At 40.7% G+C, this 16,321-nt stretch overlaps 1 protein-coding gene across 1 annotated transcript in view; it reads left to right on the top strand.

Moving 5' to 3' along the window:
• fras1 (Fraser extracellular matrix complex subunit 1) overlaps positions 1–16,321 on the top strand; it is a 303,829-nt gene that overhangs the window by 108,386 nt on the left and 179,122 nt on the right. Inside the window, exons 6-10 of the mRNA XM_085295515.1 lie at positions 1,557–1,690; positions 2,481–2,564; positions 7,196–7,297; positions 9,013–9,204; positions 15,338–15,427. Of these exons, the coding sequence (XP_085151641.1) occupies positions 1,557–1,690; positions 2,481–2,564; positions 7,196–7,297; positions 9,013–9,204; positions 15,338–15,427 (602 nt within the window). The remainder of the gene's footprint in view (positions 1–1,556; positions 1,691–2,480; positions 2,565–7,195; positions 7,298–9,012; positions 9,205–15,337; positions 15,428–16,321) is intronic.

Below are 16,321 nucleotides of genomic sequence, written 5' to 3'. Positions count from 1 at the left end.
TACTTGACAGTGATGCTTTGCCTCGCCTCGACTGAGGCTACGTTCACACTAGCCCGGATGGATTTGAAAATGGCGTCTTCGTCTGAAAACGTTCCGCGTCCACACTAGCGTTTTCAGTCGTTTTCAATGAGTTGCACATCCACACTAAAACAGCCGAAAACGCTGACGTTGCAGTTCCGCGCATGCGTGAAATGCAAGACGACTCGATCTGCGTCATTATTTACATTCCGGCTCTTTGAAACGTGGCGGCGAAATGGCAAGACAAAGCACCGAATTCTTGGTTTAAGTCGTCACATGACTGCATCATATGACCAACATGCGTCATCGTTTTCGAAAGTCTGCATTTTCGAGTGTCCACACTGCGACGGGACAGCTCCGTTTTGAAATGCAGCGTTTTCGAGAGCGCTTTCAAAACGCTGCATTTTTCCTTGGGGAAAACGCCGTCTCAGTGTGGACGGGAGAGAAAACGCATCGTTTTCGTTTGAAAACAAAAAGGCATTGGTGTGGACGTAGCCTGAGTGAGACCTCAGGCATCCGCCAGCAGCAGGTTAACTAATGACTTTGAATAAAAACCACTAAGTAAAGAGAAAACACCTCAACCTCAAACATTATCATCTCCTAACTTCAAAACCCCAATGTTTCATCAGTACTCCTTAGTCTGACCGGGCCCTGACACTTTTTTGACGAGCCGCTCCAGACTCGGATTTCTTTCTGAAAACTTTATGCCAGCGGTGATTTGTGTGACTGCATTATTTTCCAAAACTTAAAGGTTACAAGTTATTAAAACATTCTTCCCGCAGTATTAGCTTCAGGAAGACATGATTAATTAATCCCAATGTCCAAAGGCTTAAATGCTAAAGATGTATCCATCCACATGAAACAGCAATAAAAATGCAAAGCAGTTCTTAGTCAGGTATGCGTTTAAATGCCTTTCTTACAGCTGATTGAATGATGTTTTAATTACTGGATATAGTGAAACTGTTGGCCGTACTGAGCAGTGCTATCAGTGCTAAATAAATAAGCTGCATTCCTCACCCTGAGGAATAGACTGGGAGTAGTTCTTTAATATGTAAGGCAACATCAGGCTTGACCTAAAGGCACAAACAGATACATCCAGGAGTATAACTTTCTGTATCTGTAGATCAGCCCATTTTTACCTTTGCCCGATTCTGCTTTTGATTGAGGATTGGACCGATATCCAATCATAAATATCAGATTGGTGTATGTCAGACATGCAGTAGATTACTAGAGATGAACTCTTTATACGTATCGCTCATATACTTGGATCAGACCAGATGTGTTGTGACAAACTCAGAGTTTATAGAGTGCACAGAGCAGCCAGATTGGAGCTGAAAGGTTAATCGAGACTGTAATGACGTCTTTGAGCTGCTATGATGCATCCCAGTGGTTAGCAGCTAATTTGCTACTACTTTCTTTCTTCTCTCCTGACCCTAAATCACTCTGTGTGCAAGCAAACAATGCCTGAACTGTCAGCTCATTACCTGACACTATTTACTCATTTAGTTTTTATCTGTGTGTGTGTGTGTGTTTGTTAGAGTCTTGCTCTTGGCAGGGGATCGTTTACAGGGATGGAGAGGAGTGGAAGCCCAGCCTCTGTTCCAGATGTGTCTGCAGCAATGGAGAGGTCCAGTGTTCAGTAGCAGAGTGTCAGCAAGTGGCCTGCAAACCGGTAGGTTTACAGAAACACACAATTTTAAGAGGTTTTGATCTTTAATTTTCATGTGGGCAGTCACTGTTTTTTAATTCACTAAACCTACTTGCATTAAAAGAAGGATTTGGAAGGAGGTGTCTTGGATCCATCCTAGTCAGCTTTCCTCTGTTACCTCCTAAATCCCTCAGCTCACCACCTTTCTAGTCTAAAGCTAAGCGCAGAGACTCATTTTCGCTGCTTCTGTCGTATTTTTACTCTCGGTGACTAACAGCTCGTGGTCATGGCTGAGGAGAGGAACACTGACACCTTCACCTGTATTCTCATCACAACAGACCAGGCCTGCAAACACTGCATCAGTCACCTGCTCCACTCTGCCACCGCTCACAGAAAACTCCCCGAAATACACAACAAAAGTGGAATATTTATTTCAGCTATTCTTAGAAAAGAAACAAATTATATTGAAATGCTAAAGATAGAGGAGCCTGTTTTAAATTCCAGTATGCCTCTTGGGTTATAGACACCTCTTTTTTCTATTTTAGTGCTTTTTTTATTCCTTCACAGGTTAAATAAATATTCATGTGTTAAAAAATGAAATGCAAGTAAGAAAGGTTTGAAGTTGTTGCAAGGTGGTTTGGCTTTGTGCTAAGGATGAAATTCATCTTATCAACCTCTTGGCAATTGTATTTGCTAAAATGTCAGGTGGGCTAACAGTACTGTCAAAGCTTATATGCCCTTTGTTGTGCGAAATACAGTGAAATAACGGTAATCTGAGAGGGTTTGTGCTTGTGTGTGTGCAATGTTTCCTCAGCATGAGAACTTGGTGATCCAGCCAGGAGAGTGCTGTCCCCAGTGTGTGTCCAACCCTTGTCTGTCAGCTGGAAAACAGTACCAGGTAGGCAGCCTGTGGGTGTTTGAACTGTGCTTGTACTGTGTATGCACCTGTTATTGTGCAGATTTGTGTGAATCCTGTGGTTTACAAAGCCTCTGTGTGTTGGAGGCAGCTGATAACGGCTCATAAATCTATACATTTGAAACCTGAAACATTGATTAGAATATCTGTGATGATAGTGAGAATATGATGCATGCAGTGAATATGTGAATGTCTCTATTGACATGAAAAGTCTGAGCCTTCGTCTCTCCTCCTCTTCCTCCTCCTCCTCCTTCTCCTCTCCTGCTGTGTTTGCAGTGCACATGCTCCCATCTCGCTCACTGCCAACTTTCTCTTTTGATCACAGAATGTCCCATTCTATCTAATGTGTGTTTGCGTTACCACACACACACACACACACACACACACACACACACACACACACACACACACACACACACTCTCATTCATGTTGGCGTCATCTTGACGGATAAGAGAAGGAATTGTGATGCTTTGCCTCTGGTGTCGATTACCTAACTGAGTAGCTATACAGTCCATACATGAGTGCCTCCACATCGGCATGCACACACACATATTATTGTAAGTGTGTGTGTGTGTGTGTGTGTGTGTGTGTGTGTGTGTGTAAAACACATGTAGTATACATAAGAGAGAATTTCTAATTCTCACATTTAAAAATGGAAAGAATCCAATCTCACGATTTCCAGTGTCCATTTTTCATTTCTACACTTTATTTATAAGGGAGAGGGCAGCACAGTGGTGGCATGGTTAGAGGTGTTGGTGCTCACAGCAATCAGGCTCCTGGTTCAAACCCCAGCTGGGGGCCTTTCTGCGTGGCATGTGTGGGTTTCCTCCACTACTCCAGCTTCCAACAGTACAAAGACATGCATGCTAGGTTAATTAATAATTCTTAATTAGCCATAGATATGAGATTGTAGAAGTGGTAGATGTGGATATGTTTAAATGTGACTTGTACTCAAAGCACTCTGAGAGATCAGTAAATATTGAAAAGCACATTAAATAGAAGGCTTTTTATTTTTCTATAGCGATATGATTATAAAACACCTACAGCGAGCCTTTTACTTGTTTACCTTGTGTAAAATGTGTTGGTTGGCTAATCCTGTGTTTGAATTATGTACTTAGACACTTTAACACCATCAGTGATGCAGCTGAAAGAAGCTAAAACCGTCTCACATTCATCTCACCCACTGTCTTAATGATAGAGAGCTGCGATACTGACAGCTTTCCAATAGACTCGTGTGTGTTCCAGTACAGAATAAAGTTCAAACACATTCATACAGCATTTAAAAATACTGTATATACTGTTCAGTGTTTCCTCTCAGTCACACTTCTTTCAGCCTGTTTTATGTGTTTAGCTCCTTGTGCTGTTCTTAATATTATAGTCTGATCCACTTTGTGAATTATGGCCTCCTCAGCTTGCATTTCCGTCTGTTCGCCATACTGTCATATAAACTTGTATCTACACTATAAACCCTGGGTTGGCCTGTCAAGGTCATAACCAATTTTATTAGATAACTTAAACTCAAAAGTGATGTCCTGAGTATGTTTAACCTGCTCTGTAGTACGAGCTAAACTTCACAAAGGCAAAAAGGATCAAAGGACACATTATAATGGGTTATAACAGGCATCGTTTTTGCTTTTACCCTCAAAATTGTAACACGATCATGGGATCTGTGGTGACTGTTAAAAGTCTCCATCGTTGGTGCAGAAATCCTCTAAATGTGAACGTGGATGAAGTTATAGGAAATGTAAATAAGTGTGTCTGCATGTATACAGCACAAGATTCCAGATATTTAAGACTTTATTAACATTGTGCATCCTAAAAGCTATTTATTGTGCTGTCCTTTAATCAGCCTGGTTGTTCAGAAGAGAGTGAAGTAGTCTGGACCTCTGTGATATAGATCATTATTATACACTTCGTAATACGCATGCATACGAAAGAGAGTTTCATGCAAGTTATGTTCAAAGAGCTCTACAGTGTGCCTCACAGGGTTTTGATGCCTTAAATAATGAAATAATTTGCATCCTCTGGGCTATAATCAATATTTAATTGAGCAGTTTAGGGTGGAGGAGGAAGGAAGTTGGAATTTAATCTGACATTTACAGAATTTGACCTTAAATTTAAACAGATAATACGTTTAGGATCTTAAACACATCAGACGTGGAACATCTGTGCGACATTTCCTTTGGTATCATGACAACGTAGCGCACAAGCAAATGTTTTCTCTGAAAGGGAGTCAGAACTTTATAAAGAAGGTACAAATTAAATGGATGCGTCTGAAACCCGTCATCGATCACTGCAGGAAGAGTTTGTGAAGGATACAGCTGACCAAGAAACATAATAATAACCAAATGACATAAGAGCTGTTTGTCCTTTTCTGTGTGTGTTTTGTGTGTTTGCGTTTTTGATTAACATTGACAACAATAACAATATTGTAGAAAAAGTGCAGCTTAACATGCTGCTGACTGTTTTAAATACCTGTTACAACAGACCAAGGAAGATCAAAGAACTATGATTTTAAATGATTGCGTTACTGCACCGGGAAAAAGCTAAAGTGATGTCATTGCAGTGCTCTGGTGGGAATCTTTAGCATTCATGTGGTGCCCACCTAAGTGTTGCAGATCAAGCACACCCTCCTCTAAGGCAGCGGTCCCCAACCTTTTTTGCACCATGGACCGGTTTAATGTCAGACATATTTTCACAGACTGGCCTTTTAAGGTGTCGCAGATAAATACAACAAAATAAAATGATACGACCAACACAAAAAACAGATATTTTGTAAATATAATAATAAACGCAAATTCACTGTGTACTTGTGTAACTTTATTAGCAGCGTCCTCCTGAAATGCACCAACAACACTGAGAGTAACATCCTCCTAACATCCTCAACCTCCGCCAGCAGGATAACACTCGTCCACACCTGAATGCTGAATGTAAAACACAGACGTAGCCACTGTGATGTCACCCACTTGTTTCTGCACTGGGCAACTTTTACTCCCAACATTTCTACACAAATATCTGTACTTTCTACTTCTTACACTTTTGTCATGGACCACAGTTCACGCAATCAAGTGGAGCCCAAAAGCAAACTCAGTACGCTTCAGTGCGAGCAAGTACAAGTTTTATTATTCAACAAAAGGTGACCCGGAACAACCACAGGAGGTGAGAGGCTAATCGCAGAACTGAAGGAAACCAGGAAAACAAAGGACACAGGGAAGCTGTAATCGGGACTGTGGGAGGCTGCAACAGAAAAGGGGAAAAGGTTGTTAGTGTGCAGGGGAATGGAGTGACACAACAAGACCGGGCTAGAGCAATCTGGCTTACGATCAGAGCCGGACCGTGGGACTCGTGGGAGGTAAATCCGAGGAGGCAGAGACGAGGTCAGGTGGTACACTCTGAGAGCCAAGCAGGCAGCAGGACAGTCAGGTGGCAGGCTGGACAGTAACCACTGAGGGGTGATCACTGACTGGCGTGGAGCAACCGTCTATGCAGGGTTAAATATTCCTCCTCATAATCGCCTGGAATGGGATGCAGGTGTGATGGTGACGGCCCAACCTGAGGGTGTGGTCACCGGGGCATCCCAAACACTCCTCAGACCCAGAGCCACGCACCATGACAGCTTTCACAGCAGGTGCACTGTGCACACTGTGTGACTGCAAACGTCAAGCCCATTTAAACGTTTTTGGTGCAGTTCATAAGTTGTGTTTGCGGTACAAGTGTCAAGCTAGTGCTACAAAGAGAGTAACCTGTAAACTTTCTTGCTTTTTTTTTTTTTTTCAAATTCAAGTTTCTATCAGCTCAACAAACATCAGCTGTTTCTGTGCAGTCTCTCACACGGTGTTTTGCTAGCTAAAAATACAGCAGCTGTATTTCTCAACGAGTAAAAACAGTGAGCGAGCCTGGACTTTCTCACTTTTAATTGAATAAAGAAGTTTAATCAGTACTTCAGCTTTTACCAGAATATTTTTTTAACACAAGTGCCTGTACACCTCTGGGTTTTTGAAGCCAGAGGTTGCTATGTTTGCGGCAGAGGGTTGAGTGTTAAGCTATTGCCTAAAGCTAGTATCTGGTGCAACCCACAGACACCGATAAATTCTATTTAGTGTGAAGTAACAGGCTAATAAATAAAAGTTCACTAACAAAAAATGCAGCACTGGCTTTTTGGATAATTGCACATAGCAGGCCATATTTCTTTGTCACAAAAATCCATTAAAAATGTTCCAAAAGGCAGCGACTGCACAAAGGTGACCTACACAATAAAAGTCCAGTTTGCTTTCAATAATATGCTTCATACATATTTCAAATACTTCATTAACTAACTGTTTCAATACTTCACATTTCCTGTGCAAGTTGTGTATTCAGTGTTTGAGCTCACTGCTGTTATAGTCTTCAAATTAAAGAGAATCATGTGGAAATCTGGTGGCTGGCTCCGTGTTTGTATGCTTTTCACACTGCAGAGACATCCCATTGTTGTTCTCAAAGAAAAGAAGGCGCTCACTGGTTTCAAATGAGCTGTGAGTTTCCTGCAAACAGCTTGTGATTCACTGTGTGTAAGCCTGAAAGTGTGTGTGGGTTTGGAGATGGTCTAAATGTGTATTTGTGTGTCTCTTGGCAGCACGGTGAGCAGTGGCAGAAGAACACCTGCACCACGTGCGTGTGTGACCGGGGTCAATCTAAATGCCACACTAAAACCTGCCCACCCATAACCTGCGACAAGGTGAGTAGTCTCATGCACACAAACGCACGCGCGCAATCGCTGACATTCGGTTTTATGCAGAAGTCGCCACACACTGACAGTATCATGCATCGCTAACTATCTCTGAACCTCAGATCTATTTTCTGGACACTTTACCCAACCCACCCCAGCGCTAAGCTAACCTTTTCATAACTAAGTCTTCAGATTATCAGTTTAACAGCCAGATTACCCAGAAAGTTAAAAAACAGATTCACTCGAACATTTTTGCCAGAGGTGATGCTTGACACAACTTAGAAATAGATCCAGGAAGTATTTTTTACCAGTGCAACATGGGAAAATTTATCAAATGGAAAAAAAGAAGATGTGACGTTGATGCTGTCAAAGAAGAAAATACAAAACCCACAAGACCAAATACACACATGCACAAAAAAACCATTGAAAAAAGTCAGACTAACGCTCTAAAGCCGAAATGAGTTTAAATTCTTTAGGCACATAAAAAATATATCTTTGCTTTGAGCAATTTATAAACTAGCTGCAGGATTTAAACATTTATTCTACATTGTAATGGAAGCCAGTGTAAACCTGCAGGTGTTTTTCTTAAGTAAGGGCTGCACGGTGCTGTGGTTAGGACTGTCACCTTGCTAACAAGGGATCGTTGGATGTGATTGGTCCAGGTCTTCTGGCTTCCTCCCACAATTCAAAGACATGCCTGTTAGGTTGGTGATTCTAAACAGGGCGTAGGTGTGAATGCAAGTGTCTGTTTCTGTGTGTTGGCCGTGCAATGGGACAGGCCTCGGGCTCCCTGCAAACACATGTTTGTCAGGAAAACTACATTTCTGTAAATCACGTGTTGATAAAATTGCACATTATACGGTTCACAAATGTGTAATTTATTTATTTTTTTAAAGTATTTTCTTAATATGACTCGAAAACAGTTTGCATCCTGTTACACCCCGGCCTAGGCAACCGGGGTGCAACGTAGAAAAACAAAGATAAGGAAAATAAAACCACGAAGGCTCTCCACCAAAATCCCAAAACGAAAATATCCCATGACGAAAGTATTAACAAACCCATTCACAACTATTTACAACAGACTATTTATTTACAACAAAACACCAAACTATTTACAACACGGGGGCGATCGCGACCATGACACACTGAAACACAGGGTTTAAATACATAGAGGGAGCAATCAGGAAATGGACCACAGGAGGGAAACACAGCTGGGGCAAATTAGAACTGACGAGACAGGGAAAATGTAAACTGAACACACTAAGATAACACAGACTTTCAAAGTAAAGCAGGAAATACATAAGTCATGCAAAAACAAAACACTGACACACCGAAACGTAACAATCCACTTTTCCTGATATTTCAAAGTCCTGCAGTTGATGGTTTTGTGAGATTGTGTGAGATTGTGTCAAAATAAACTATAGTAGCTGTCAGAGCTGAGACACAGAGTAAGCGTGACATCTGCAGTGTCAGGAAAAGCACACCTCTGTGCACTTTCAAATAAAGTTAGAAGAACGGTCTGGCGGCCCACTCCGCTTGGTGTCTTTCCCCTTAATGCAAAACACATACTCTCTCTTCCCTCGCTCCTCTTATCTCTCTCTGCTGAAACAGAGATGCACAAAACCAGCATTTTTATAAGCTCCTTGGATTTCCGTCGTCTTCTCCCGCTGCTCAGTTTGCATTCTTTCATCATCTGTAAATAACATTATCCTGCCTCCAAACAGGGGCAGACCAAAGTGAAGCGTGCCGGGCAGTGCTGTGATGAATGCGCTGCTGCTAAGGGAAGCTGCCAGTACCAGGGCGCAGTGCGTTACCATGGAGACATGTGGAACAGCACCGGCTGCGAGTTCTGTACCTGCAGCCGGGGTCAGGTCCTCTGTCAGAGGGCCGAGTGTGGACGTGTCGAATGCCCACAGGTGAGCCCGAAAGGGAAAAAAAAATGTTCGTTGAAGCCCAGAGGCAAAACTGGCCCGATTTTAAAAATCTGTGGATGCAAGGTTAAAATTCACAAACATTTCCTCAGGTCACAGCTTCTGTTTTAGGCTGGAAAACTGTCATCTCTTATTTTTTTAAATGAATTTCCACATAAGCAGGACAGCTGTAGGGTCGCTGAGACATCCCACTGCATCTCGGAAAAAAGTTTTGTTTATTTATGCATTTTTATTTAATTCAAAAGGGTAAACTTTTATATATACATATACACATTACTCAGGATGCTTTTATATATGATATATTTTATGGCTCATAGCTTATAAAATCAGAAACTGAGTATCTCAAATTATTTTGAGGTTGATTAGATTTTTATTCAGATAGTATAAATGGCACGCATCTCTTTATCTAGTTCAGTACACACAACCAAAATCACGGGGAAGACTGCCGACATCATAGTTGTCTAGGTGATGATCGTCCTCCTACCATCCATCCTGCGATCACATCCCTAATCTCTGTGTTTTGACGACGGGCTGAGCAAAAAGAGAACTGGGCTGCTGCTTGGAGAGCCAAAGTCCTCTTTTTTTTTAGATGAAACTAAATTTTGCATTTCTTATGTAAATCAGGTTCCTAGAGTCTGTTGATGACCTCTAAACCATAATAGGCCTTAACCTCCTAATACCCAAACTCTTTCATGGCATGCATTTTTAATTTCTCTTTGATATTTGGGCTGATTGGGACCTGATGAATGCAAAAACAAAGAATTACCAGATTTTTAAAAAGATTTTTTGGAGATCCACATGTGAGGACATTCACTTTAAATTTCGATATAACAGTGGCAGTATAATGTCGTTATAAGTGGATTTCAGGCCCATGTAGAGCAAATTTCAGTATTTTGGTCTAGACGACCCAAAATGTGGTGTCCACATATGTGGACGTAAGGTCCTAGGTGGTTAAAATAAATCACTTAACATGTGTGTATGTAAGATCTAAGGAAAAAGCAATTCATAGTATTTCAGTTTTTTGACATGATTGGCTACACTGTAAGAAATTTCTCAGTCAGCTGAGACTGAAGAAGTCACCTGGATGAGTGACGAAACGTTTCTCCCACAAAACGCTGCGTCCAGATGAACAGAATCAACTTTTGGAGATTTACTTACCTGGATGATTGAAAATGCATCAAGAAACTTTCACTGTTAAGTTACAGTAAAGCTCTGTAATCTTTGCTGTTATACTGACTATTTGGTTAATGTCATGCTGTCACCAGTAGTTTATTAATATAAAGTTTAACCGTATGTCTTCGCTCATGTTCCCTGAATTCCGTTTTATTTCTGGAGCTTTGTTACAATTTTCCTCCTCCTTGCACCACACGCTTGCGGGAATATGACTCAGCCTTGGTGGCCATTCATAAGGTTACATTTCATAATATTAATAATCATATAATCTTAATAGCAACATGCCCTCACTGACACACCTTCCTGGATTTGTTTAACATTGTGCCAGTTTTACTGGAAGCACATGGTTAGACTGATGTCGGGTGAAACCAGTAAACCATTAAGCTGTTTTTATAAACATTGGTACAATGAACAGTTTAGCTAATTGAACCAATTCTAAAAACATCTCCCAACATAAAGGGTTCAAATTTATGAACCCGCTAATTTGCAAAACAGACAAACATCCTGTGATGAGAAGTTAGCGCTGTTTGCAGTTTGTAAATGGAACATTTGAATTGTGATTGAAAACAAAGCACCATTAGTCTAATGTGTTGTATTTTAAATATGCTTTTGTCATTCAGATTTGGTCACCAGCGTGTTGGTTCAAAAATGAGCTCTTTCCTCACAGCTGTTGTGTCCAACAGATCTGCATGTATAAAGCTTTTGGAGACAATTGTGTCTTTTTCCCTTCAACAACCTGAATGATACACAGGCTTGAAGGCTTAAAATGAACATGTCACTCTGGCTGTGTTGCTTTTCTTTACATAATTACCCCTAATGTTCCTGCTAATGGGTAATACCTGTGTTCAATGTTTGTATAATTTTATTCTTGTGTTTTTATGATCTCAGTTTTGAGTTTGCAGCATCGTTACTGGTCTCAAGATTCCTTTATGATCATATAAAACTATGCTTTTCCTGCAGACCCCCCCCTGCTTAACCTTTCCTCAAGGCTTACCCTTGCTGTCAAACCCTTGGCCTATTGATGCAACCTGTCAGCACCCTGAAATCCCATTTCCTTTCTTTTAAATAGGCTACTTAAAAGTTAATGGAAGATGTCACTGTTACTTTGTTCAGTTTCCTGTATTTGCCACAGTGAAATTTACCAGTTTAAACGTACACTTTGGTGGAATGGGAGGAAGGGCGATCATTTGAGGTTATGAGGTTGGCTGATTCCATCACAGGTGATTCACTCAGTTGAGATGAAGTAAATTGAAAGAAAAGATGAAACTAATGGTCTGTGAAAGAAACTTGGCCCTAGAGCTTGTCACTAGATGAAAAATATGACTTGCGCTCAGCTACACTAAACCTACCCCAGGCTGAACCCCTCTGCTAAATGCATAGCATCTCTTAAGACAGTAATACAGTGTCAGTGTTAAATATGGAGTATCTACTGGTTCTTAAAAGGTATTAAAATCTCTAAAATGCGCTTTTACCAATACGTTAAGTAATAAGTTTTGGGTGTTTGTGGCTTTGTTCCGATATCTACCTCTTCACAGCATGTGTTGAAATATTCTTGAGCAGTATACTAAGCACCAGATTCCCTCCCGATGCACCTGTGGGTGTGCAACAGCATGCGTTGTACATAAAGCACTAAATGCAGGAATTAAAAAGTGCTGTGTCAATGTGGCTTGTAGTGAAGTAAACTGAGAAAGTGCTACATAAATGCCAGACCATTTAAAACGTATCAAATGTCTTAAAATCTGTTTAAATGTTTTAGTTACATCTCCATCAAAAGCAGAAGTTGAGAGCTCTCAGCTTTGAGTCAGGCGATTTCGTCTTATTTCAACTTGTATGTTTGATTTAAAATCCACTGCAGTGGTGTACAGAGGCACAATTATAACAACTGTGTCACTGTCTAAACCAGGGGTAGGCAACTCCAGACCTCGAGGGCCGGTGTCCTACAGGTTTTAGATATCACCATGTGTCAACACACCTGAATCAAATGATTAGTTCATTACCAGGCCTCTGGAGAACTTCAAGACATGTTGGGGAGGTAATTTAGCCATTTGAATCAGCTGTGATGGATCAAGGACACATCTAAAACCTGCAGGACACCGACACTCGAGGCCTAGTGTTGCCTATCCTTGGTCTAAACACTTATGTTGCTGACTGTAGGTCGAGGTTGAGTATTTGGCAGCTTAACAGCTACAGCTAATGTTGTAGAAAACACACATTAGAATTGACAGTCATATTAAAAATACACATCAATCATATAAATATATCCCTGTTACATTGTACATACAGACCACGCAAAGAAGTGTATTTTTGCCCATCCTGGTAGTTTCTACTACATGATGGACTCAGACAAGTTTACAGTGCAGTGATGAAAACCCTGAACATGATGATGAAAAAGAAGGTCCTACTAGTTAGCATCCTCGTTAGTCTATGGAAATACAAAGATGCTAAATTTGATCCAAAATCATTTGGGAATGATCTAAGTTTAAGTTATAGTGATTTCCTCTTTTATTCAAAATGTATCTGTTAATGCAAACCATGTAAACCGCAGCATGATGTCCTTTTGGATGAACAGTTTGGACCGTGTCCTTAAACTCACTGTAAAAATGACATTTTTACATTATTGAACTGATGCCAGTGTTTTGAAATATAAATATTAATAAATACATATTTTTCTTTTTGATATGTGTTTCCATCAGATGGGTTTGGTCTAGGACAGGGGTGTCCAACTCCAGTCCTCGAGAGCTACTGTCCTGCAGCTTTTAGATGCATCCCTACTCCAACACAGCTGAATCAAATGGTTGGATTACCTCTTCAGCATGCCCTTAAGGTTGGGAAAGGCCTGATAACAAGCTATTCATTTGATTCAGGTGTGTCGGAACAAGGATGTGTCTAAAACCTGCAGGACAGTAGCTCTCGAGGACTGGAGTTGGACGCCCCTGGTCTAGAACGTCATGTAAAGTGTTATTAAAAGGATCTTTAAAAGTCAGAGTGCAACAGCTGAAGCAATAATAGCCTTCATGTTAAGTCATCAAAGGTCAGACTTGGCAGGAATGTAGGTGAGTGTGTTTGAACAAAACAGCCTAGAGGATTTGTTAAAGTTATTAGCCGGTGTTCCCATAGTTGCTTCAGTCCCCCTGCTTTAGGCTCCACGCCACGTTGACTCAACACCTCATCCAGTTTTACATCAAGCAGATTTAATAATATTGCTTTAATATCCCCGACCACGACCAAATAAGCCCTCATTAATCATGCTGTATGGCGATAATTACAGCTGCTAAGTGTCGTTAGCTCTAAGTAGCATAACTGGCATTTTTCCAACTTTGAACTCAACAAGGTCACCGTGCAGAGAAGACAGAGCCAATTTCCACTGTGTGTTTGTGTGTGCGCGTGAGTGTGTGTGCACAAAACAATTAAGACAAGGTTATGGGTTTAATGATGTGTAGGTCAGGAGGCGGCGAAAGGCACTGGGGTACAGTTATACAGGCAGTTTATGATTCCTGCACTAATAATGTACCTACTGTAATGGTACTGAAAGGACTTCTAGTCTTAGAAAACTGCAGTATTGGGATACTACTACTGTGACATGCATCTTTTATTTCCAAGTTTCATCTTTTCTTAAAGTTGAAATGCGTATGGGTGTAGGAGGAGCCATTAAAATCAATGACACATGGGAGAAATTGGTAAGTTTCAGAAGCAGTTTCCATCTCTAGATGCCAGATTTTGATGATATCTGCAATAGAGATGACTTCCATGACTTGAATATAATGGAACTAAATGGTGTGTAGTGCTCAAAGTGCCAAAAATAACCACAGGAGCAGCGCCTCCCTCATGACCCAGGTAATCATAGTAATGCATGAGTCTTGTTGGGAAGAGGTTAATGGAGAACTTGCTTTTTCCCTAGAAAACTGCACCCAATAAACTCATCACTGAGCAGAAGGAAGCATGCAGCTGTCTGGAGCTGAGATATCTTCATAAACACAAGTGCAGTTTCAACAATATCTCAGTTTTTCCACATTCAGTCCATCTACGTCAATAAATGCATAAAAGACAGTAATTTGTGCGCAGTCAGTAAAAATAACGTAACCGTCTTACTTTAATGTGATGCATGATATCATGGGCAGTTTTCTTTGTCTGCAGGCTGCAAAACTGTCAAATATTTAATGATTTCCACTACTCTCATGACTTGATCCATTCAACAATATGCTCGCCTTCTCTGCAGAGCCATCCAGGAGAAGCTGAGTAACTGTCGCTCTTAGTTTAGCTTATTTTAGAGCAACATCCACCACTTACAGGAATCAAGTAGCTACAGTACCCGACAGCTAACCTAACATCTCAAGAGGATGGAGCAATACTTTCATTTGGTCATGCTGTCACAAACACGAGTGGATTTCCAATTTCTTGTCCTCAGTGAGCAGAGGAAACTTGGTGGGTGGAGTTTGGTGCAGAGAAAATAGTTACTAGTGTTTGTAATTTTTTTGAGGAAAAAGTTAAATTATTAATAAGTAGCAACCAGCAATCAAATTATAGCTGAATAACCATCACGTTATGCTGTTTAGATGACTCAGGAGTTTTGATTGACTCATCTTGGCTTGTTTTTCTATGTGAAGATTAACAGCAAATACTTTGGTTTGCTCTCTTTTCCTTTATCTTTTCTGTTCCCTCCCTTTGTCTGCCTCTTCTTCCAGTCTTTTTTAATTAATTTACTTTCTTTTGTCTACTGCTCTCTTCCTCCTTCTTTCCAACCATACTCCCTTCTCCCTCCTACCCCTTCCTTCGTTGTTCTTGTCCTGTTTCCTTCTTTTTCTGTTTCTTTTCCACGTTACTCCTTTATTCTCCTTCATCATTTCCAAAATAGCTTTCTCTTGTGCTGTACTCTTTTCTTTTAGCTGCCGTCTGTAACTTCACGAGGAGAATTTTATAAAAATGTACATTTTCTTTGTTTTTTCAGGGATCTGAGCTCGTTAACCTGCCGGGGAAATGCTGCCCCGAGTGTTCGTCTGCGAAACCTTCCTGTGTGCACAAGGGAAAATCCTACAAGGTACTTCTATCACAAGTGTAGATTTTACTTTGAGCTTGTTTGCTTATAAACAAAATTGCAAAATCGGGCAAAGAATTCCTACTGTGTGGGAGAGACGAAGACTCCACAGGGCTTCTTTCCCTTTACATAAGAAAAAAAGAAGCTAAGTGGCATGAAGTCTCTCTGCAGAGGAGGCTGTTACGAAAACAAACACATCGCTATTAAGCTACACAAACACAAACTCGAAACACTGGAAATTACAGTTGCATTCAGACGGAACATGTGTGTTTTTTTTTGGACAGAGCTGTGAAATTAATCAGGGCTTTTTAGGTCACAATCTTTTGTTTGTGTTCTTTTAGAGGCTCTTCAGCTTCATTATTCATAGGTTAGACCTGGAAAACCACAATGCAAAGCTTTAATTGTTTCACATTGATGGGGACGACGCTAATGTAGCGCTGCAGGATGGTGAACGACGCTGTGGCTCAGAGCGAGTGTCGGGAGAACTATTATCCTTTTGAATAGATTGTTCTTTGTTCCCATGAGGAATTAATCTTACCACGAGTAAATAAAAACAGATAGATACTGCATACTTATTACGCGCCTACACACATTTATACACGGTTGTATCAGCTTTGGCGTTTTCCTGTGATGGGAGAGAGTCACCGAAAGGTTAAAGCTGCAGGTTTGTGACGGGATGATTACTGGTTTGAATTCACGAGTGACTTGGAAAATAACAGCTCGGGACGTTAATGAGTTAGAATAATGAACTGTGTTTACCCAACACTTATCTTCTGGTTGATTTAAAGGCACATTAACAGACTATTTACAGGGAAACTGAAAGAAATGAAACAGTTTTCAGGTGTTTATTTGAAGCTGTGATTGGTCTAAATGGGAACATTTTATTACAACCTTAAG

The sequence above is a fragment of the Mchenga conophoros genome, linkage group LG12, assembly GCF_057382185.1.
Source record: "Mchenga conophoros isolate Kocher_MC1m ecotype Shallow Benthic linkage group LG12, M_conophoros_male_GT1.1, whole genome shotgun sequence".
Lineage (NCBI taxonomy): Eukaryota > Metazoa > Chordata > Actinopteri > Cichliformes > Cichlidae > Mchenga > Mchenga conophoros.
This window is presented reverse-complemented; position numbering and strand designations above follow the sequence as displayed.